Source organism: Colletes gigas, unplaced genomic scaffold, assembly GCF_013123115.1.
Source record: "Colletes gigas isolate AHSC1104 unplaced genomic scaffold, ASM1312311v1 Colletes_gigas_Sc00022, whole genome shotgun sequence".
In the NCBI taxonomy this organism is placed as follows: Eukaryota; Metazoa; Arthropoda; class Insecta; order Hymenoptera; family Colletidae; genus Colletes; species Colletes gigas.
The window spans coordinates 1,247,832-1,270,608 of NW_025106651.1; the positions used below are offsets into that span (position 1 = coordinate 1,247,832).

Below are 22,777 nucleotides of genomic sequence, written 5' to 3' on the forward strand. Positions count from 1 at the left end.
CTTCCTCTACAATTTTGTGTCAAAGGATTTCACTATTTTCATCATTACTATGAACTTCGGAAGAAACCCTAGTTTCATAATCAGAATCTACCTAGAGACTTAATTATAAGAATTTGTAGACAAGTCGTTCAGAGTTCAGAATCGAACAGAGTTGATATCTGCTGTTTTTTCAAAGTAATTAGTGTAAAATAATACACATTGAAATGATATTTCAAACAAAGTTATTTCGAAAATATAGATGTCTCATTTGTTCTGTAAACTTGGCGCCATTTTGTTCAGTTTGCTTCTGGAATACTATGGTGTTGGTAGCAGTGTAAGAGTCGTTAATAGTTTTATCCGTGATAACACGAACGTTATTGGTGTCTTGTGTTTTTCTTTGTTTCTACTTTAAATACGTGTTATCGAAATCATAACATGATGTTATAAAGTAATCGACTATCGTACGATGAGTTATGTGTAACAATATTCTCACGACGAATATTACTCGTTAGCATCTCGTGGTTTTCAATTATAACCTCTATTTTCCTGGAGAAGTCTACTTCATCCCGAATTCACAGTATCACAAGTGAGGTAAGTGTTTTGATGGATTGTGTTTCTGTAATTTTATTTTCAAAAATATGTGTTCGTTATTTCTAATAAGTATAATAATATGATTGGAGTACATTTAAAATTTTTATTAAAGTAGCCTAGTCACAATTCTGGAAACGAGTTACATTGACGCGCAAATTTTTACGTCATATCATATTTTTTACGACGTACTTAAAAAACAATTAAATAGGTTTTTCTCCGTGGTCTAGCTCTTAAAATGAGTGATTATATAAGTAGTTTACTGGGCAAACACTTCAATCGTAAAAGAAAACAAATATTTCTTGTAAAGATACGTTTGTAGGTCGATTAGCGTTCAATAGAGTTGCTCATCAATCTCAATATATTTTCCTATTTTGAAATAGTTTTTAATATTTGTTTAACATATTACAAATTTGTATGTAATATTCCTTATAAATATACGTAATGCTTATAAAAATCTTGCATAATAAACGAAATATTTTTCTCAGGAGACATACACGAATATCGTACAGTAAGAGTATTCTGTTTCCTTTTTTCATTAGTATGACGTTATGTTGATCTTTTTTCCTTGTTCCTGTTACACGTTATTTCTCCTCAGAAAACCTTCTGCGATCGTCAAAGTTGGTCTACGTGTTCCATATTTATTATATGTTGATGAGTCTTTCATTTAATGAAATTCGTTTAATAAAATTCGTTGTCATAATAAAATTTATGGTTAATCGCAAACAATTACGTTTTGTAATATCATTGTAACAATGATATTCAGATTTTAAAATAACGATTGCCAAATTAACGTTCGGGACAATTAATATTTTATTTTTTAATAAATCGAAGTCGAAATTTTAAAGTACTCTTCGCGGAATTTGAATTCGCGTCATGTGGTGATACGAGTTGTTATAGTCGGATTAAAATTTGTATACCGATCGCTCAAAGCCGCTTTCTCATGTGTGAGTCATGTTGGGAATTTATTAACTATGTACTTCGGAGCGATCAGTTTTGATTATGGTTGAAGGCTTGTACGAAAAATTTCGTCTCACCAGTTGTAATTCATTTTTCCTAATTTATTATTTACTTTTGAGTTAGTATCGTTCAATTGGAAACTTTGCACATAAAAACAATTCATTTGGCAGTCGACGTCATTGTTCTGACTGTATTATTATCGGTTCACTCGATTCGTTGTAACGAACATTACGTAAGACGTGATATTGTTAAAAGTTGAGACTTGGTGCAGTTCATGCACGTGTAGATTAAATCGACATTACTTATATCGTTGTGCTTATCGAGATCCATTGACACGTTCAAGCAATGCAATCCGTATTTGAAACAAGGTCACAATTTAACTCATTGAGTATCAATGTTCTATTCGCAGGGTATTCAGGAATACAATTTTTTTTAATATTACAGTTTATTTGAATATGATTGTTCAATAGAAAACAATGGTAAAGTTCTCGATTAAAATTACAGATTTACCTAATATTAAACAATTTTGTTGTATTTGGTTAATTTTTTTATTTTCACGTTAAAAAAAAGACACGGCAGTCGCTCTCATGTGATCAGGAATTGGGTCCGTAACAGTACGATGGAACAATGTACAGACGAATACATTCCATTCTCCAAACTTCCTAGCTGTTTGTTAACTAACGCACATCATTCGTCTCTGTTACTTAACATTCGTACAACTTTCTATTCGCACACGAACACTTTCGCGTCCATTTGCCCGTGGCGTTTTGTGTTCGAACGCGTGTGCATCCGCGAACATCGAGCCGACCTAATAATTGACGCTGTGGACTCAAGTTAGATATACTTACGATCGATTTGAATATCTTTTTGCAATACTTGCTAATTTCCTACTTGTTATATGAAACGTAATATATATATAGTGTTTATTAAAAGTTATGTATATATTTTCTTCAAATGTTTTGTTAGGAAACATGGAAAAAAATATAGGATTCGCGAGCGGGAGCTCGCAACCTACAATACCCCAGCCCACAGCTCCACCATCGTATGAAGAAGCTGTAGGAAATATAGCAAGCCCACCACCTCAACCAAATATTCCACCATATCCAGTAGGACCATCTGCAATGCCGTTTCCCTGTAAGTATGGTTTTTACATTGTTTTTAATTCTTAACTAGGCACGTTCTTATTTGTAAACAGTAACGCTCAAAAGTTTGGAGCACCATTCGTTTATTTTAATATTATATGTTTAGGCCTATTTAGAAGATCCTCTTAGGAGATATGATTAATATGATATACATATACATGATATTTGAGGTTTTCACGATTCGAGGCTTCGGGTGTGAGCCCCGTTCTTTCAGAAATTTCATAGTTTTGCGAGCATTGCAGCTAAATTCTTGGGTCAAACTATGCACTGATATTGATATATAAAAAATACAAAGCAATGTTTACTGATATCGATGTATCAGTGTGTCATTTGACCCTTGCGGAAATTAATTGCAATGTTCGAACAAGTTGCACAACTCTGGATTTCTTTAGATAAAAAGTGTGTTAGATATCATATTAATTTATCTCCTTTATTAAATGGATATCTGTACTGCTCAAGAACCAAAATAAAACCAAATCACTTTTTTTTATCTTTGCCATATAAGTAATGTATTTAATTTCATTTGACATAATTAATTATGATTTATTATATTATATATTATGACTTTTTAAGTATCAATACATTTTTCATGTAATCGTTCTTTGAAGATAAACAAGTGTACGAGTAAAAATTACAGATTAATACATTTTCTCGTAATTTCTTAAGAAAGTAACCATAAATATAATCTATTTTTGATCCGAGAAAAAAGAAATACTGTTTCTTTAAGGTATGCTCGAGCGAATCTGTTTACTTGAAATTTCAGTTTCTGTGCCCACGGCGACGTTTCCGCCGAATTATTCAGGGCCCGGCGAGCCACCGGCACAACAACAGACGCAGCATAATGCAAATCCAAACTTCCCGCGGACAACGGAAGTTCGGATCATACAGCAGCCTATGACTTACGCGCTGAGCCCGAACTCTATAAAAATGACGTGTCCGACGTGTCGCGCCAGCATTAAAACTTCCACGATATCGGACCATCAGCCGACCGCCCACATCTGCTGCATTATTCTCTGCTTACTTGGGTGAATATAATTTCATTCTTTTAACATTTGCTTAATCCTGTGCTTTCGATTTATTTCCATTTTAATCCGCATCCGCTTACCTTGATTATCACAGGAATGGGCCCTTTTCTGTTAACTCTTTCGCTCATGTTAAATGTTACATATTAAATTTCATACCTTTGAAAACAGTAGAAAACATTACTTCGCATTTTTTTATGTGTCAAATTTTTTAAAACTATCATCTACCTTCTTAGAGAGTATTTAAAATCAAACTACGGTTTGCCTTCGAAAGTACATTTGCAAACTCGAAAAAAATGAGGCGAAACCTGTAACAAGAAGATCTGTGTCAGAACGGAGGTTGGATTGCATGCACAGACTGTAAAAACATACCTCAAGTTTTTGCATAGAGTGTAAAATGCATTTATGCATATTCAAAGAAGAATAATTTTGTTCTATATCGTACGATGTAGCAATACATCGCACGCAGCAATCAGTGTAGCAATTAGTTTTTATTGCTTTTAATAAATTTCTATAATTCACTACATTAGCATTCATCATTTCTATGAAAATGTTAATGCGTTTCCGAAATTTTTATGCAGTAGTTTCAATCGTTTGCTCGCAATTTGTTAAATTTAGCACAACACGTGTCTGCCAAACGTGCAACAGTAGGAACTTGAATTCAATGTTAAACAGTTTGAAATAATTCGGTGTGCTTGTGTATAACAGTAAAATATTGATCATAAAAAGCGAAATATGAGCGAAGGAGTTAACGAAATTATGTGTCGAATTTCTGTTTTTATTTTTGTTGAAATTTTATGTTGCTTGTTCACTATATTAATCTACAGTGTATGTTTAAAAGTTTGAATTATTTTTTGATCTTTAAAATAAGTAAAACATTACTCTTGCTTATTAAGTAGACATTACTTAATCCTTTGTGAATAGAGTAGTTAAAATCCTTTTTATCCCAGAGAAATCTGTTATCTTTCTCCGCAAATTTCTTCAAAGAAATGAATGTTTATTGGTGTAAATTGTATCTTGATAAAGAAAAGGTTGACGTCATTTGTCTACGCAACAGTATCGAAGTCAAAACAAGTAGATTAGTTCGTTAAGTGAGACATATTTATAAAATGTGATAATGTCTACAACTGTCGTGTTTCTTAAAGAAATAGCAATTTGTAAAATTTCGTTGTTTTTCTCAAGAATATTTACAATATGCAATTTTATTTTATATATAAATAATGTCTTCTTAATATGCGAGAATAACATTTTCAATGAAACAAATGTGGGTACAAGAAGAAAAATCGATGCATGCGTTTGAATGACAATGCACATCAGGTTTGTGGTCTTACTTATTATTCATTAGTTCTTCGTCATTTTACTGTCACGTAGTAAGTTATAAATGTCCACGATCATAATACAATTTCGTTCTCCGTGTAATTTTTTATCGTCACATCGTAAATAAAGGACGTAAAACTGCTAATTCTTTGCGTGGAATTAAATAATGAATTATATTTTACGAAGGGTGTGGAAATAGTGTATCATTTATTTTCCTACAAAGGTATAATTATTTCAGAATAGAAATTAGTAGACACATACCTTGTGTAATGTAGTTTAGTGATATGTTCACCATTTTGGGTTGATGATTCATTAGATAACTGTGAAGCAGTTTAAATGTTTTTGACCCGTAATTATTTAATATAGAGCTTCACTGAGGTCAAACACCTAATTCCTCCCTAGGGTTGCATATTGGTTTATTCTTTATGCGTTTATTGATTTCTTCCAGTCCTTGTTCCGCTCTGACCCAATTTCTCTCAAAGCATGGCTGATCATAATACCTATGTCCGTTATAGTCGGATGAAACTCAATTGACCATTCAAGGCCACTTCCCCAACTGTAAGGCAGGTCAGAGACACATTTTGCGATCACTCCACGACGATGTGGCCCTCTGAAAGATAAACTTTGCATATTTGTAACACAATACACGGCGAAAATATCATTTATATGCATATTAATTTTGAATTAATTGAAGAAAACGTAACAAATAATTTTCATCTATAAAACTCTGACCCAAGTGCTTTCTCTTTTCCAAAGAGAGCGATTTCTATTAAATTTGAAAATTTGGCATAGTAAGAATACCTGTTCAGTGGCCTTGAGCGACCAGTTGATTCTGATCCAACTATAACAAATAGTTCAAGCAACTTTGACAAGATTCTGTGTTGTTTCCCTGGCTTCCAAGAATGTCGCTCTGTGTTTGTGCGTGGTACGTTATTAGTTTCAACGAAGAGATTTTACTGACCAATGGCGTTTTAATTTCAGGTGTTGCCTTTGCTCGTGTCTACCGTATTGCATGAGCAGCTTCATGAGCGTCAACCACTTTTGCCCGAATTGTAAATGTTACATCGGTACGTGGAAGGGTTGAATCAATTCCGGCACTCAGGTTGTTTGTATATTGTTTATGGTCTTTTATGTAATCAGGCACAGTGTTGTAACGTTATTGAGAGTATCCGATATTTCCTTGCTTGTCGCGTATTAAGTTAACACTGATGGTCGTGCGTTTTTGGAGGACAAAGGTCTACGCCCGGCGCCGTCCATTTTCGTTGGCCAAGATTTCCAAACTGCTCGTTGGTTATTTAGATATCATTGCTGGATAATAAATTTTCCGGAATGTCTTGCCACGTTATCGTCACCATTATCCGTATCCGTTTGTCGTTATTTTGTTTTTCAGTCGGTATCGCCACTCGTATTTGAAACCGAATCAGCGTATATGTGTAATCCTCGGTATTGTTAGATAGTTTTGCTAGAATGCGCTTTGGAATTTTGTATTTACATGAAATTGAGAACTGTACCTGCACAAAATTTGGCACGGAACTCGCAAGAGTCAAAACACTTTCGAAGACTGACAAACTCGGGGCAGTCTAACTAGAAAGATAAATCAACGCAATAAATAGAACGAATTTACAATTTAACCCTTAGTCGATCACGCAATTTATTTATTAAGAGCGCCTTTGGGGGCATTAATAAAAGAAGAGTCTTTTTGGTAAATACTCACATCAATATGTTTACTGGCCAGATGATTAATCAATATTACTTACTAGACAATATAATATTAAAAAACAGTTTGGGATAAAAATTTTTTAACGTGTTTCTAGAAATTAGTAATTGAAAACATTATTTACTTAGTTTATTAAAGGCCTAAAAATTATTTCATTTTTATCCGGGTCTTCGTATTTTATTTCGTAGAAAATTGCTACTTCTACGTAGGGTGACTTCTTTATCAAATTTAGTATATAAATGTTCTCTTAAAGCGTTGATTATTACATAAAACAATTAATATAGACAATAATATAAAAATATTGAAAAGATGAAAAGAGTACTGAGATTGAAATTTACGAGTTATATAAAGTGTTATTTATTACACGCAACCAGCTCGAGAACATCATTTTTTAATGTTCTTTACAAACATTTCGCACAAATTATAGATTGACATCAATGATAAGTTGCTCATTTGATTATTTTTTCTTTTGGTTCTGATGAACCAGGAATACTGTTGACTTATTATACTTTTCAATACTTTAATTAACAAATAGATTTAATTATTCTTATCCACTGTGGTTTAAAATGTAGTTAAAGCATCTCACAAAGTACACAGCATAATGCTTCAAGATTAATTATCTTTACTCTAGTGGGTTACGTGTTTGGTAGTTTACATTATCTTAGTTTGGACCCTAGGAATAGAGGAATACCAAAAATGGCAAATATTAATTCCAATTAAATCAGTGAATTACTAGCCAAGCAATGAGGATGCGGTCTGTAATGGTCGTCTAAGGGTTAATGTGTGAACCGTGTTGCGATATTTGATGAATATAATTGTCATTCAACGTCGGGCTCGCGTCTTCCGGAAACAAACTAATATTCCGGATGGAGTACAAGAGGGTTTTGTGAGGGATTGAGTTGCCTTTAGATATTTATTTACACGGAACTAATGCTAGAGATATATACACGATGCTGTGTGATCGACGAGAAAGTGACGAAATTCTAGCGCGGTGATGTGAGATTTGAGCATTGATGCTGGTGGCGGACTAGAATCAAGTGGACGTTTCTTCGTTGTTTGGTATTAAAGAAGACGTTAGGTTTTTCCTGATTGCCTGGTCATTGGTGGAAATTCGTAATTTTCTTTAACACTAAACCTACCGCGACCGGTCAAATGGCCAGTTTCAAAATTTTGTTTAGAATTTCTTATAGTATGCGTACAATGAATTGTACAATATTCACTTCTATTCTTATTGTTTGTTTTCTAAGAAAAATATGTAGTCTGTCTTGCCTATCACGACCGGCCATCTGACCGGTTGATTTATATTTGAACTGGACAAAATTTGGTACCAAATTCTGGTTAACTTCCGATGTAAATAGAAAATATATGTATAGCAAAGACGAAAGGAGAGAATCTTCAGTTTCCACTGTCTTAGAACAGTCTAATAACGCGTATTAAAAACAGTTAAATTTTAGACGCGTGCAGTTCCGAAACTATGAATGTTTTATTAATTATTGAGGCATTGTTAGAAGCGGCAAAGCCTCCCCTTTAAAATGGTTTTTGGTTTTTGTCGATCCTACTTTCCGTTTCGGAGATATCGTAATTTATGTAAATGGTAATTTTTTTAATTCAACTATCTCTGTATTCGTCTATCAGGGTTGGACCTCCTTGTTGCACGTGCGTGGTGCTGACCTACCCCGCGTACGTGACTGTCGTGACCTAGTTTCGGCGTAGTATTTCCAAGAATTTACTATGCACTGATCAATGAACTCGCGAGTGCAACAGTGAAACGTAAACAAACTCCGAATCCTTATACATATCTCCGAAACCAGCCACCGCATCGACTTGAAACTAAAATCGCTATATCTCCGGAATTAATAAAGCTATCGACTTGTTCGAACGCTCGTTTTAAAGGGCTTTTTATCCTCTATCTAATGATCATATCACCTACTATAATTTATGCTGTCTTCCAAGTTTATTTTGACATTTACTTTGACACTACATACGCAATGAAGTTTCAGCAATTCCTTTTGTTGCATTATAAATTGTTTATTTAATTGAAAATGAGTTTAAATACAGGATGTTTGCGTAATTACTAGCCAGCACCTTTACTTAAATAGTTGTTTTCTCTAGAACTAACTACGGTATCGACTTGGAACAAAATTCGTTTTAAAGGGTGTTTTATCTTCTATCCGATGAAAATTAAAAAATTTTGTAACATAAAAGAGAAGGATATCTTGCGAGTAAATTTTTGCCCTGCCACAAGTCTCTCCTTTCCGCGTCTTTGCTTAGCTGGTTTTTTCCTATCATAAATTTGAGCGCGAATTTAAGGGCTGGTCGATTCCGCGTTCTACAAATCAAAATAAATACGAGAGTGGATTATACTACTGGGCTTGCTCTAAATGATGATCCGAAGTCGTGGATTTGCACGGATATGAGATTGGCCGTCATGGTGTTAAAAGACATCTTTATGAAATGGTATGAGAAACACTGTTACAGTCGTACCTCGACTTACGTCCTTGCCATCGGGGGTTTCCCGATAAATCTAGTTGTTAATAACAACACGATCGGCGTTTGTTTTATTTTGTACATTCGTATCCGACGTGTTCAATTTCTGTCTGACTACAAGTTAAATATTGTCTGATTCTCAATATGTACAATATAAAATATTATTATTATTAGATATTGATACAGGAGCGGAAATAATGATGCTACTTCCAAATATCACAAGTGTGATTCAATTCATGGATCACGAATTATTTACTAAAGAAATAATTATAATAGAATAGATAATTGTAATAGATTACCCCTCAAAGTCATTTAATTTTTGCCTCGAAGATTTTTTGATATCATCAACAATTTTAATGATATTTAAATGGACAGAGTTTGTGAGATACTATATAAGTTTTCGTTTATGAATATACATACGCTATATATGAGTAGATCTATACACTTACCTTTGACATACGTCAAATCGTTGTTTTTACTTACGTCCGCTACTCAGGAACCAATTAGACGTAAATACGAGGTACGATTGTATATGACGTTTATTCCTTGCGTGATGATACTCATGATACAACATACAGTATTGCCTCGCTTCTTTCACCAATCTGCGTTAGGGATATTACACTGTTTATGTTCCTTCAACTCGAGCAATCGTCATGAAATTTGACTGTTCCGATACGAGTGTAAGAAAAGAGGCAATATTGTATAATGAGTGATGGTTACGACGTTTATTGATTCCATATTTGATTCGAATTAGATGATCGTGTGCGAGTGTGTCCGTGTGTCTGTTTGTCTCTCGGTGTGCGTGCGTACGTTTTGCAAATAGAATGAGATGGTATTATAAAGATACATTCAAGCGTTGAATTTAAGAAGAGCAGTGTTCTCACATGCATTTATCGTATTTCGTAGTCTTAGGAAGATTTTATCCTGAAAGAAAGGAAAGAGACCTGTTGCGACGAGGTTTATATCTGTCATCTCTCTTTGGAACAATTGATTTTCCTGAAATACGAAGGATACAGAAACGTGATCGTTTGCGTTTCTGGTTGATTCGCGCGAAATTTAGCTTTAGTAAGGGCTCTTAGACACTATGCTCAGTAGCTAGGGATTGGTGTTTGGGCCACAGTTACCGTTGTATGATTTCAACGTAGACACACGTTTTCCTTCTAGCGTTTAGTTTGCCATTCCATGTAAATGTCTTCCGTTGGAAGATGTACTATATTTTACTAGCGACTGTAAATGGAACTTCGTCGTGACAATCAGGTTTGGGTTATGGTGTGGTATGACGCGGATGTTGGAGATAAGCCCTCCATTTTGTGTAGCCTTAGGGTCTGTTTTAGATGGAATCGTACGACTAATTGCAGTAGAGTTGTGCGAGATTCGCGAGTTTACTGTTTTCACACGAGTGTGGGAGAGATTTTATGTTGACGATGCCGTCTAAAACAGGCCTAACACGTTGACTGCCATATTACTCGAATATGGGTGACACTTGACTTCCACGGGGAGCAACGTCATCCGAATATGGGTTATGCTCGTATCGTATCGTGACGTTAGTCCCTATTTTTTCCAGAGTGTGAGGTAGGGCTAATATAATTATAATAATAAAAATGATAAGTACGAATTATCGAGAACCTTTCGACACGTTGACTGTCACATCACCCATTGCTGGGTTACGGTTTTACTTACCCAATCAGAAGCGGAGTCACTAAATATTTATACAAGTACTGTATAAAAGTAATAAAGTATTACAGATGTAATAGACTCTAGACTTATCGAAACATAATCCGACATTAAGTCATTTTGCATTTGCGTGCTTTTGGGCTCGAAGACGTCGGTCGCGAGTAGTATGACCGAATGTAGTCGATCGTTTCAAGTAAATACGCGTGCTGCTTTTAGAAAACCGTGACCTGGTGGTTCTCTCGCGCAAATTTAATGTGACAGTCAACGCGTTGAATAATCGAATGATCGTTTCTGGGTTGTAGCGTCACGTGTGAGTGTATGCATTTATAATGCAGTCAACGAAAGAATCGACTTGATCTCGACAAAATGAACCTTGGGTATCGAGTTGATTAATATTTACAAGCGATAGTAATAATAGTAGCAGTATTAATGAGAATTTGGATGCTATGAATAACGACCATGGAATTGTTTGATGTTCGAATACAGTATCACATATATAGGGAACGAAAGGATGTATTCTTTCGTTGATTCTGCTATAATTGCGTGTGTAAAGAGTGGCGGACATTGTTGTCAGTGTCATTAGAAGAGATACTAGCGACGACGCATAGTGACCAGGTACTGTGTAGCTCTATCTGAACATTTCGACGCTGACAATGTATCATTGGCAGCTGAGAATAATGCCTCTGAGGGGTACATTCGGTTTAAATGATTTTGTCCATATTATCATAGATGCGGCTTGAACTAAGTGTACCCTTTAGTATCTACGGTATATTAACCCTAGAAAGATCTATTATGATTCAAAGTTAGGTTGACACGGGCACGGGTCAAGGGACACTGAACGCGTTAAAGAGCCCCAGAAGTCGTTTCCGTGTTTCTTCCGGTAAATTTCCGTTTAGGAAGGACGATAAAGAGAAGGATGAACCAAGAGAGCGTGTACAGAATGAAAGCTGCACCACTTCCTGTTTGCAACAGTGTTCGCGTATTTTTATTTTTGTAACACGGAAGAGCGATTAGTCGCTCGCAAAGATTGAATTGTTTGAGTCTACGTAACGTAGGAATTCTGTTTTCTTTCCACGAGACTTGGTGCACGAGGACGCGCACGTTTATTGGTGCTTCCGTGGACTTTCGGTGGAACGTACCCCTGCATATTGTAATGCCGTAAATTGTCTCGTAAAAGATGATATTTTTGTGCGAAATATATATGGACCTTGCATGTTTTTGTTTTCGTGTCTCGAACGATAACGATATTCCGTTTAATTTATTTATACTAATTAGAAAGTAAAGACTCGTAAAAAGTCAATTATGTAAAGAGGATCTGAACAAAGAAAAATGGTCTTGTGGATATGTTTTAAACCTTTATTAATATTAATATATTCGGCGAAACATTTTTAGTTGTAACGAATCATGTGTTGTTCAACCATTCACACGTCAAAGACATGCATTTGTGTACCTTACATATGTATATTATATATATACTTTCAGTCGAGGTTTATATTATAAGATTTTAGTATGGAATTTGTTTAAATCGGTTTTTACTAATTTTGTGTTGTCGTTGCGCGTATAACGTAGGCATTATACGTTCGTATGTGCATTACATGTATAATATTTTTCTTCTACGTGTTGGACATAATAAACTATACCTTCGTTTTAAAGTGCGTTCAGGTCTGTATAAATGGAGGCTGAATTTTACGAGATGATAGGTACATATGTATACAATGGTATATTTCATAGTTCATCGTATTACATCGTGATGGAAGTGTGACGAAATTGCAATATAGGTGATTACTTTTTATACAGGGGCACAAAATGTTATTGCTATTTCGATATTGACAAATTATCGAAGAGAAGTCGAAAAATCATGGATCAACAATAAAGTGCTTCGTAATTGTCGTTTATTTTATTTTTATAGACATACAAGATATCGAACAGATCCGAGTATATATTTCGTTCGTATTGAAAAAGTTTGGTTTATATTTTAATAGTTGAAAAATTCCGTACACTACATAACAATATTCTCGATTGCTCTTCGGGAAGATGTTTACTCGAGCAGAGGATGAGTTTCGCTACACACGGTTAGACTACGACGGGCCAATTAAATCCCGTTCGTGTCTGCTACGTTAATCGACGTTACAAAACATCTACAATTAATATTGCAACGTTCTCATTAACGGTACGATAACAGATTTAACGTTATTCAAGAGCACTTTGTTCGTCGTGTGCACATACTATAGTGATAAGTACAAATGAAATATATGTGTATTTTGTTTTTTTTTTTTTAAATTACGAGACGTTATCGAGCATTGTATACGTCGTGTGACAAAAAGACGAAGAAGCCGGAGGTGTTGATACACTTCAAGGGTCTGCATTTCTCTCTATAAAGAATAATATAAAGTTCAGAAACAAAAATAACGGCTAAGTAGAAGAAGACGACGAATCAGTACCTCGGTTTCCTCGTCCCTTACTTTCACTAACTGTTCTACACAAGAGTTTCTAACAAGTCACCATGAGGGAGAAATTGCTGTTGAGCGACAGAAGAGTACTCCATGTCGATGGGTTTGGTGTCGTCATAAAGTGCCGGAGCCTCGCCAAGAATGGTCAAAGTGCCGACAATGGACGCTATTGAGAAGATCCAGAGGAAAAGTCGGTCCAGGACCATCGCCACGAAACCCCAGTCTTGATCCTCCTGTAGTACAACGACGGTTAATTGGAAATCTCAAAATGGTTCAGTAAACTATTATCGTTCAAGACGACGATACTTACGGCATTGAATTCGTCTTGCCGCTGTATGTGGTGCTGAATGAACATCACGTTGTGCAAAGCTTTCTCGAGCTCGAAAGGATACTTCTTTTTCGGAGTGACGTCGCTCAAGGATTCATCTAAACCGGACAACACTGTGGGCAGTCCGTTGTAACCGCCTATGCCACCCAAGAATCTGTTATGCGCGGTCGTTGTATGCAAGCCGTTGCATCCTGGAAACAATTAATTCTTACATTTTTTGTCAAATCTTCTATTTGGAGGACAGCATCCACTTAACGTGCCAACATCCATCTAATCTGTGAATACTAATCGTGCATTGATATCGAAGTTTTCGGAAAGCGTACACTTACCAAGAGCACAAGGATAACGATCTGAAAAATAGCAATATTTTCTATCGTCCTCTACGCAAAGCCCACCACGAGATCTCGATCGATCTATCGCATGATGCTCGTAAGACGGCCGTAAATGAGAATTTGATCGTAAATACATACCGCCGATCCGCTGATGCCGAGCAGAGTCCGGCGAAGACACTATCGGGAAAGATTGCATAGCGGCTGTAACGGCTGCATTGAATTTGTTCTTTTTGCCGGATTTGCCTCTTCCGTGTATCTTGTGCGCGGCGAGATCGTTCAGAAGATCATCAGGTACCCTCATGAACAGCAGCTTTGGTAATTTTCTTATGAAGATCTTTCTGACCCACGGCGCCATTTTATGGGTGCTCGGTTTCCGATAGTGTACGTTTAGTATGATAATCGTTACTACTACGGACACACCGACCAGTGCCATCGTAAATAGCAAGTACATGCCCAGTAATGGCAACGCCAGCGACGTAGATGGTATGATTTCGGATATTAGGAGGAAAAACATCGTCTGCGACAGCAGGATGTTAATGCAAAGAGCAATCTTCTCGCCGGAGTCGGCGGGCAGGTAAAAAGCCAGCACCGATAAGTACGAGATGCTCACGCACGGTACAATCAGGTTCACCGTGTAGAACAATGTTTTGCGGCGTAACGTGATGTTGAAGAAAATGTCGGGATAGGGCTCCACGCAACAGGGGTAGAATTTCTTGTGTTGTTCCGCCGGTACACCCAGTATGTCCCACTCTACGCTGGGGTAGTACTCGCGGAGATCGATGCCAACCTCCACTTTGTCTCCCATGTTTTGATTAATATGCTTCAAGTCGATCTGAGTACAATAATTAAAAATTTTCAGTTGAGACCAGAGAACAAGTTCGGTAAATTTTATCCGCGAATGTCGAATCAAAATATCAGATTCATTTGTAAACTAGCGTTTGATTGCGTAAACTATTTTTGAGGAGGGTCAAATAATAAATTTGTGGGAGTGGATTGGATTTCATCCCTTCAACTTTCAATCTTGATTTTTGCAATAATCGAGGTTAGAAACATAGTATAAACAGTAGTTTTGATAGGATAATGGATCTACGAACTGGAAATGTTTGGAAAGATATATTGTTTCTACCTGAAAACCGTCGTAGGTCCACGAGCCGAATTTCATGAAGCAGGTTTGTTGATCGAAGGGGAAGTATCTAACGTCTATTTCGCAGGACGACTTGAAAATCGCTGGAGGTGTCCAAAGAACTTTTCCGGTGTAATGCAGAATTGCTTTTGTCATTGTAGTCACTCCGTATTCTCCGTCGGCACTGAAAATGGAATAACATTGTCAGTAGTTCGACAATTTTAATTCCACAATTATCAATAACTCTGAAATAGTATAGATTTTTTGATTATCAGAAGAGTATTTAACGTTACATTCGATTCGACGATGTCTCGATCTAACTTGAAGGCTCTTTTCAGGATATATATATGAAGAATATTCCTTATAAAATATTTTAAATAAATCTTGAAGTTAAATACACTTTTTCTTTATTTTCTCTAACAAAACCTTAAACGCAATTTTGTTATTCTTGATGTTTGTTTTATTTTGGTATGTAGAGTCACCTCCTAAAATATTGATGCATTTGTGAGTAAACACTTTGTACACAGTTGTATACATAATTGCAAAAGGTATATTTTTGCAATATATCTTAAAGTATTTTTAAAATACGATACGAATTTATCCTGAGGAGTGCCTTCCACTTAGGCTGTCACGTCGACACGAATAAAACGTTAAATGTTACTCTGAAAACCAGATGGAAGTCCGTACTATTCTCGAGTTATTAATAGATATCAATTTCTGAGCATGGAAGAAGACGAGTTCAGATTTTAATTGCACGATACTTTCCATTCACCGTCGCAAACATTTCGGGGACAACGATCGATGAAACGCAAAGTGTGAAATCGCTGTTCGCGTCGGGGTCACTTACTTGTTGTAAAGGACAATGTCGGGAAGCCATATGTGCTCGCTAGGCACATACAGTTCAGTGACACCTCCGTATTCAGCTGGGTCCCACTGAAACTTATGATCCTGCCATTCCTGTGCAAAGTTCGTAATCGTTAAGTCATCGTACTCGAGAGAAGATACCTAATCTACTCAAGACTTACGTGTTCCAGCCAAACGTTCGTCGTGAGGATTTGATCCTTCAAATTCTGAAAACGTTCACGTTGCTTCGTTACTGTCGCATCCCAATAAACAATTTATTTTTTGATTACGTAGAGCGTTTAAAAGAAAAAAAAACATACTAGATCTATGAGTTGAGAAAGACGAAGTCCTAGTTTAACAATGACGGTGTCCGTGTTGTTGGAAACGGGACGAATCAGTCGATTGTAATTCGACAACAGGTCGTCGTACAGTCTTTTTGCGTCGGGATTACCGTGGCATATCCCCGCCGAGAGGATCAACACGATCACTTGCAGTATCATTTCTGGGCGAACTTAGTCTAGTTATTCACGAGTCCGTTCGGCGCATCCTGTTCTTTGCAAAAAAGTGAACGATTACGATTGATCGCGATACTTTGAGCGTAGCTCGTTGGAGTATAAACTAGATTCTGTGTATGCGCCGCAACGCTTTAACTAAACACCGCAAGCTGCTGCTAGTCGCGGAATTACGAACCTGTTGCGTTAACTGCCGCCAGTCTATATTAATATTTGATCGAAACGAGTGGTTATTAAATTTAGTTTCTCCCGCGTGTGCTCGGAGGGCTGAGTCCCCGGTCGAGGCTACGCGTACTCGAGATTCTCCGAGCGCGGTTCGGCTGTCTGTAAATTTTCTGCCCCGGCGTAATGCAACCGATTGCATCGTTTCCAACCCGCGATGAAATTTTAATGTATTCCCACTGAGCGTCCAATCGATTGCTTGCATTTTGGACGTCTTGTTTCGCGCGAATTGTGATTTTTAACGATGCTCCCCGGGTGATCGTAATTGTTTTCAATTTTCCACCCCCTCGCGAGACTAGAGATGTTGTTCGAAGCACGCACGGTTCGCTACGCACTAATGTTTACAACCGAGTGGAAGAATTATTACGTACTTGCGATTTGGTTCTCTTCGGGCTTGGTGCACGCGTCCTAATGGATCTGATCCTGTGTTCTCCCAGGGATAGCATAATCTATCGCGATCCGTTCGAGGCTCGGCGGCACGTCGACCGATCGTGAACGCGACGAGGAATCGATGCGTCGACTCGCATTACTCGCGCGTCTCGTCTCGCTCGCGAAACGCCGGGAGAGCGCAGAACAGAAATGACATTGTGTACGGCCAATGGACCACTGGATGATGTTACGTGCATCTCAGATTCTGCGGGATCAATACAGTATTGCGCATGCACCGAGCCAGCCGTGAGTGTATGCGCTTTGTGAACGGGCCTTTATGGCGCAGGCTCTGTTCGTAGTACACCGACGATGGAAGAAGACGATTCCTCGCGAACTCTCTACCTCTTCGATGGCTCCTACGCCCTTTCCAGCGGGTTGCCCTCAGTCCTGGACCGAGCTCAATTTTTTACACCCCGCGCGCCTTTCTCGACTGTTCTCACCCTGTTCAGCCGGCTCAATCGACAAATAAATCGGATAAGAAATTAATATCATCAATCGTTACCCCTCGTGCCAATAACCGTTAAGAAAATCGCGATGTTCTCGTTAAAATCTCATAGAACTGTCCGAGATCCTCATTCTTTAGACAGTTCTACACCGATTTGTACGTTGACGTTTTGAAATAAAGTTTACGAACATATTTTTAACTACGAGGACTACAAATATAAAGAAAGCTGATGTTAGATGAATTATAAATTAGAATATAAAAATAATTTGCATGAAAATTTTACAGAAGATATAATTCTTGGTTAAAATCGTTTATTTACTTCTAATGAGTAGTCGTTAGAAATTGATCGCTGGAAGTTTTGTTGTATGTTTTCTACTAGGATCCATTCTATATTGTAGGGGTAGAAGAGGATATTGTGATTGGTCTGTTTAGCTTTCGATTGTCAATATTGTGGAATATTTCTCTTTACAATCTCGGTGAACACAAAGCGTCATTGTTTTTACACGTTTACCTCACTGCATCACTTTTCAATAAAAATCAATTCAGAATTAATTTTTTATCTTAACGGTCTGAATTGGCTCCATAAATATTCACTATTTTAATTGATACGTGTCGCGATATTGAAATTATAATTGGTAATTGTTACGCTGAATATATACGTGAATGAATAATCCAATTAAGCATTAATTAACGATCAACAATGAACGTGCACTTTCACTAGTGAATGTAAACTGAAAACATCAAAATACACATTCGTTAGTCATGTTAGTCAAAGTAGACAGTCATCAATAATTGTATATTTTCAATGATGGTTCATTTTCATGGTAATATATAATTACCCAATGCAAGTGGAAGTATCGAATAATGTACGGATACGTTAGATAAGTCACACTTCAATCGTGTGCATATCTGATGAATTTTCAATGTCAGTTATTTCGAAAATCAGGACTCGAAAGAAAAATATCGTTGCTTGTAAACTAAATTAATTCAAATTTTTCAATACTAAAATCATTGGAAGGGTATATTAGATTGTAATAACTATTTTCTACGAAGTAATAATTCAGATTTAAAATATTATCAATTCTTAGGAAGGATTAAATGATTCGATTCGAAGGAAACAGGGTTTTAAATACAGAAGCGATCTGCAGCGGTATGAAAATGTTTTCGCGTAATTACATTTTAATTTAATCACCTCTATACGTAGGGGGTCGTTTTCACTGAAATTAAAATTGGCTGCTGAGTAAGCATTGATCGCATAAAACGTAATTCCCGACTAAGAATCCTCTTAGCGTAACACGTAGGATCTTGTTGAAACTTGAATATGTTTTCAAAATTGTTGATTTTAAAATTATTTCATAAATAATTCATTTATCCTTTTTATTGACGAATTTTCAGAATTACTGACACTTTAATATTGACCAAATGATAATTAACCGATATTAACGTTGAAGAAGGTTGAACAGAGTAATCTATTTGGTATCTTGGATCCTTATTCAGAAATTAGGTTTAAATTCAATTAACACTCACCATCCAATTTCAGCGTCACTTATCCAATTAGTTCCAAATGTTTATTTTTAGGGTAATTCCGTGCTGTAGGTCGTTAGACTCCGCGCGTGATGATAAACGGGATTATTTTTCCGGGTTTCGTCGTTGCGAAGCACTACTAAACGCGTTGGGGAACCACTTTCGTGCTCAGAGGATAGGGGTAACTGCCCTCTTCTCTTCATAGGGGTGTACGTGTATAGTTGAGGCGTATTATAAGTTGCCATCAAGTATTTCTTTTTTTTATTGTCAAATATTAACGAGATCTCCCGTCTACGAAAATTATAGTGTCGCCAAAATATTCGATGTTTCATCGCAGAGAACCATAAGCTTTTTAACCGGTATTTAGAAAATGGGGCAAGAGAATCGCGCTCGCTCGACGAGAATTAATTCTGCAGTATAAATAATTTTATGCCCGATAAAGTATTCATATACTAATTTGTAGTTTGATCAAACAGAAATATTGGTGGACACGATTGAAATACTATTTGTCTTGCATTTTTCGATACGTACGCTAACAGACTATAAAAGACACACACCTACTAAATGGAATGGATAGTGAGTAGATAAAACATACTGTGATTGCAGCGTCAGGTGATCAACAATTAACGAAAGGGAAATATTTTAACAAATTTTGCTAATGTATATACAAATTTATTGGACCACAATAATTTTACACCACATTTGGAGAAGGTTAGGCTAAAAATTCTACGAATGCATGGGTATCTACTAGAAGCGTATGATCAGACATTCTTCCTAATAAAATTTGAATTTTTTTTCTCATGTAACTCAAAGAAAATCTATATATTCTAAGTCCCCGAAGAAGAACCGTTCAAATACGTTCAAGTGTTGCGAATTATTATGCTCTAAATATTCGAATAAGCACTATACATTTTCAATTCTACTTCCATGCTACTTTCATCCCCCGAAGTGGGTTCTCCTTGGAAGGATACAGCTTTTATACGCACCGAGCGTTTGCACGCGTTCATGTTCGCATATTTACGGGAATTCGTTAACACAGCCAGCACCGTCCACGGACCAATACCATTTTTCTCGGCGACGGAAACGAGCCGTTACACGTCCGTACATTAGAGCACTTTATCCTTACATGCTAGCCGTTTTCTTGGGCTTATATCTCCCCGGCTGGGCTCATCCCGATGCGCTCGCGGAGCTCGATGATAAACGCGTCTGTTTTTCCGGGTTTCTTCGTCACGAAGCCCCTGGAGGAAGGCCGCAGTGCCACTTTCCAGCGCGAAAGAGTAGCTTCCCTCTGGAAGCCGCGCGTGCTTACGTGTGTGTGCACGACAGTGTACTCGCCCTCACGATCGTATCGTGCAAGCTCACAGAGGCACGCTGCACGTGCAGGGGCGTAGGAGGGAGGGGTGCATCTGGCTGTGTCGAGGAATATGTTCTGCACCAAGGTGCATTGAAATGCAGGTCTCCTCTCTGCGCCTCCCCGGCGCTCTTTCTGCCTCGTTCTCCACCCTTGCTTAGCTACTCGAAGTGTTAATGCCAAGATCCCGGGCCAGTAAACCATGGCGAAATTTACGAGGTTATATTTTTCGTTCAGCGGCATGGTATTCGCCCGGGCGCAAGTAAAAGAGAAGAAAACCGAGGACGATTTAAGGCCACCGACCGTACATTCTATGCGCACCTATAGCCGGGGCGACTTAAAAAAGATCCTCGAGGGAGTGGCCCGCGCCCGATGGGGATTTCACCCGTAGACTGTCAAAGGGTGGCAAAAGTTGGCGTTGTATCGTCGAAGAATAGGAATTTTAACATTTATTGATATAGTGTTTCCTAGCAGCTGGGAAAGTTTGTAGAGCTGTGCGCGTAGAACTGCTTTGATCTTCTGTCTTACTTGGAATTGCTACGATTTTGTGTCGAGGGAGGTCACCTTTGTTACAAACTTCTAAACCTTTTTGGATTTCTATCGCGTTTCCTCGATTTCAACGTTTAAATTTATCAAGTAAATTAAAAGTAACGCTCACAAAAATTTGTGGCTGGTCGCGTCAAGGGTGGTTATTAAAATTTTTTGGATTGTTCGAGATATTTGTCGTGGCGAAAAACTCGCGACAAGACTAATAAGTACTCCTTGAAAAACAGTTCACCGCGGTACTGTTTCCCCGTGAAATATACATCTGGTTAAAAGCTCGCTCTATTTGTGTACACGTGTCCGGAAAGGGGAGGGGGACCATAGCTGAAGGCGCTGCAAAATATTTTACGCTTTATGCCTCGTACTTTAGTACAACTGTTATAGGATAGAATAAGAATATTCTGCGATGATGGTTTTCAGGCGAGAACTGCCAATGGCGAAATATCTCAAATAGTTTGCGTTTTATCTTGATTTAAGTCGCGATCGCAACTATACCGTCATGTTTCTTTAACGACTCGTTCGAATTCTCTCTGTCGATTTTGTTAATTGCACGAGCGTCGTGAAAACGTATTCAAAGTTTGCAACGAGAACGATCGGTTTTGTTTCGAGACTGCGTTCAGGCCGGGGTATTACAGATAAAAACGGGTCAAAGGGAGCCGTCGCGTATATCTACGCCATCGCTTGAATTATTAATCGGAAAGTGCTTCTGGAATTTCGTTTCGAGCGGTGTTTCTTGAGCGTGGAAGCGCGTTTGAAATTTCTGCCGGAAGAGCAAAGCGTGTTGCCGGTGGAACGAAGACGAATTTTATAGGGGTGTGCACGGAAGAAGGAGGAAATAGAGGGGAGGAGGAATGGCGTGGGTGGAGGAAGAAGAGCAACGAGGAGGAGTAACAGGCGCATTGTGAATATATTCCCGGAAAGCAAGGGGTAGTCGAAGGGTGTAGGATCGGAGTATACCTCGAAAGTGGTTGGTTCTTGGGACGTAGCGGTAATTAATGTGGTCTCACGCATCGAACACCCCTTATGTTTCTTGCCCTCCGCCCTGCTTGTTCTCGCGTGCTCGAGCACGGGAACTCCCAGGGTCGCGAGATAAGCTGAAATCCCATTATAGTTCCTAGTTGGATCCTCCCGTCGTACTGTGAACAGTCGGCCGTCCCGTGGTTCCTCTTCTCTCTCTCCTCCTTCTTGCACCCTTTCGCTTTCTCCACCTTTCTGGTTTCGTCGTTGCGCTGAAACCCCGAGATAATGGTCAAGGCGTGTTTAAACGAGTGTTTGTGCGCGCTCTGTAAATTATGGCGACCCCGTTCGGGACACCCAGTATGCATACACGAGCGCCGCTCAGAAGGTGCACCGTCGTCACGCCTCATGCACGGCTGATCATTCTACACCCAGTAGTCCGCGTTAACGTTACGATAACACTTTTAATTCCCCCGCCGTCCCTGCCTCGCGCGGAAAGTTAGTTTGAACCAGTTGCTGCTTCGTCGCTGGAATTGTTAGCCCGCATTGCTCAAGAAACGACGTTCGTTCTTGTAATTTTCAGCCTCGCTCCGCCCGCCGTGGACCTTCTCAGCATCGTTCCAATTTGCGACGTTCGTTCGCCGGGTTAATTCCCTTTGGAATTCTGCTACGCGGCCGCTGGAAAAGAATACACGATCGCTCCTCGGCGAAAAGTTCGTCTTGGCGAACTTGATAACGAAGGATTTATACCGTTCGCTACCCACGTCGACTGTTTCGTCGCAGATCTTAGTCCTAGAGTATTCGAACAGCGTTGGGTCGCAGCTTAGGGCCT

General features: G+C 38.1%; 2 protein-coding genes across 4 annotated transcripts; one reads left to right on the forward strand and one right to left on the reverse strand.

Moving 5' to 3' along the window:
- Nucleotides 1–332: 332 nt before the first annotated feature.
- Nucleotides 333–9,608, forward strand: LOC122401200 (lipopolysaccharide-induced tumor necrosis factor-alpha factor homolog). Of its 2 annotated transcripts, XR_006259426.1 has the most exons (5): nt 333–570; nt 2,494–2,661; nt 3,433–3,694; nt 5,990–7,920; nt 9,598–9,608. XR_006259426.1 is itself a non-coding variant. In XM_043403181.1 (4 exons), the coding sequence occupies exons 2-4, from the start codon at nt 2,499–2,501 to the stop codon at nt 6,090–6,092; spliced, it is 528 nt and encodes a 175-aa protein (XP_043259116.1). In that variant the 5' UTR covers nt 333–570; nt 2,494–2,498; the 3' UTR covers nt 6,093–8,133. The 2 variants fall into 2 exon arrangements, 1 of the variants encoding a protein (XP_043259116.1); XM_043403181.1 differs by lacking the exon at nt 9,598–9,608 and having other exon boundaries at nt 5,990–8,133.
- Nucleotides 8,219–17,280, reverse strand: LOC122401199 (acetylcholine receptor subunit alpha-L1). 2 transcript variants are annotated; one of them, XM_043403180.1, is made up of 9 exons: nt 17,068–17,280; nt 16,283–16,509; nt 16,145–16,189; nt 15,967–16,076; nt 15,123–15,303; nt 14,135–14,828; nt 13,647–13,855; nt 13,328–13,569; nt 8,219–13,258 (listed from the first exon to the last, which is right to left on the reverse strand). In XM_043403180.1, the coding sequence occupies exons 2-8, from the start codon at nt 16,460–16,462 to the stop codon at nt 13,363–13,365; spliced, it is 1,626 nt and encodes a 541-aa protein (XP_043259115.1). In that variant the 5' UTR covers nt 16,463–16,509; nt 17,068–17,280; the 3' UTR covers nt 8,219–13,258; nt 13,328–13,362. The 2 variants fall into 2 exon arrangements, with proteins under 2 accessions (XP_043259115.1, XP_043259114.1); XM_043403179.1 differs by having other exon boundaries at nt 13,389–13,569; nt 14,060–14,828.
- Between the last annotated feature and the right edge of the window lie 5,497 nt (nt 17,281–22,777).

Bases quoted from the DNA above. Each gene is read 5' to 3' on its own strand.
- LOC122401200 (XM_043403181.1), top strand. From the start codon at position 2,499: ATGGAAAAAAATATAGGATTCGCGAGCGGGAGCTCGCAACCTACAATA. The intron at 2,662-3,432 runs GTAAGTATGGTT...TTGAAATTTCAG, and splicing joins ATCTGCAATGCCGTTTCCCT to TTTCTGTGCCCACGGCGACG. The intron at 3,695-5,989 runs GTGAATATAATT...TTTTAATTTCAG, and splicing joins ATTATTCTCTGCTTACTTGG to GTGTTGCCTTTGCTCGTGTC.
- LOC122401199 (XM_043403179.1), bottom strand. From the start codon at position 16,462: ATGATACTGCAAGTGATCGTGTTGATCCTCTCGGCGGGGATATGCCAC. The intron at 16,190-16,282 runs GTATGTTTTTTT...GAACGTTTTCAG, and splicing joins TTTCTCAACTCATAGATCTA to AATTTGAAGGATCAAATCCT. The intron at 13,570-13,646 runs GTAAGTATCGTC...GTTGTACTACAG, and splicing joins GGCAAGACGAATTCAATGCC to GAGGATCAAGACTGGGGTTT.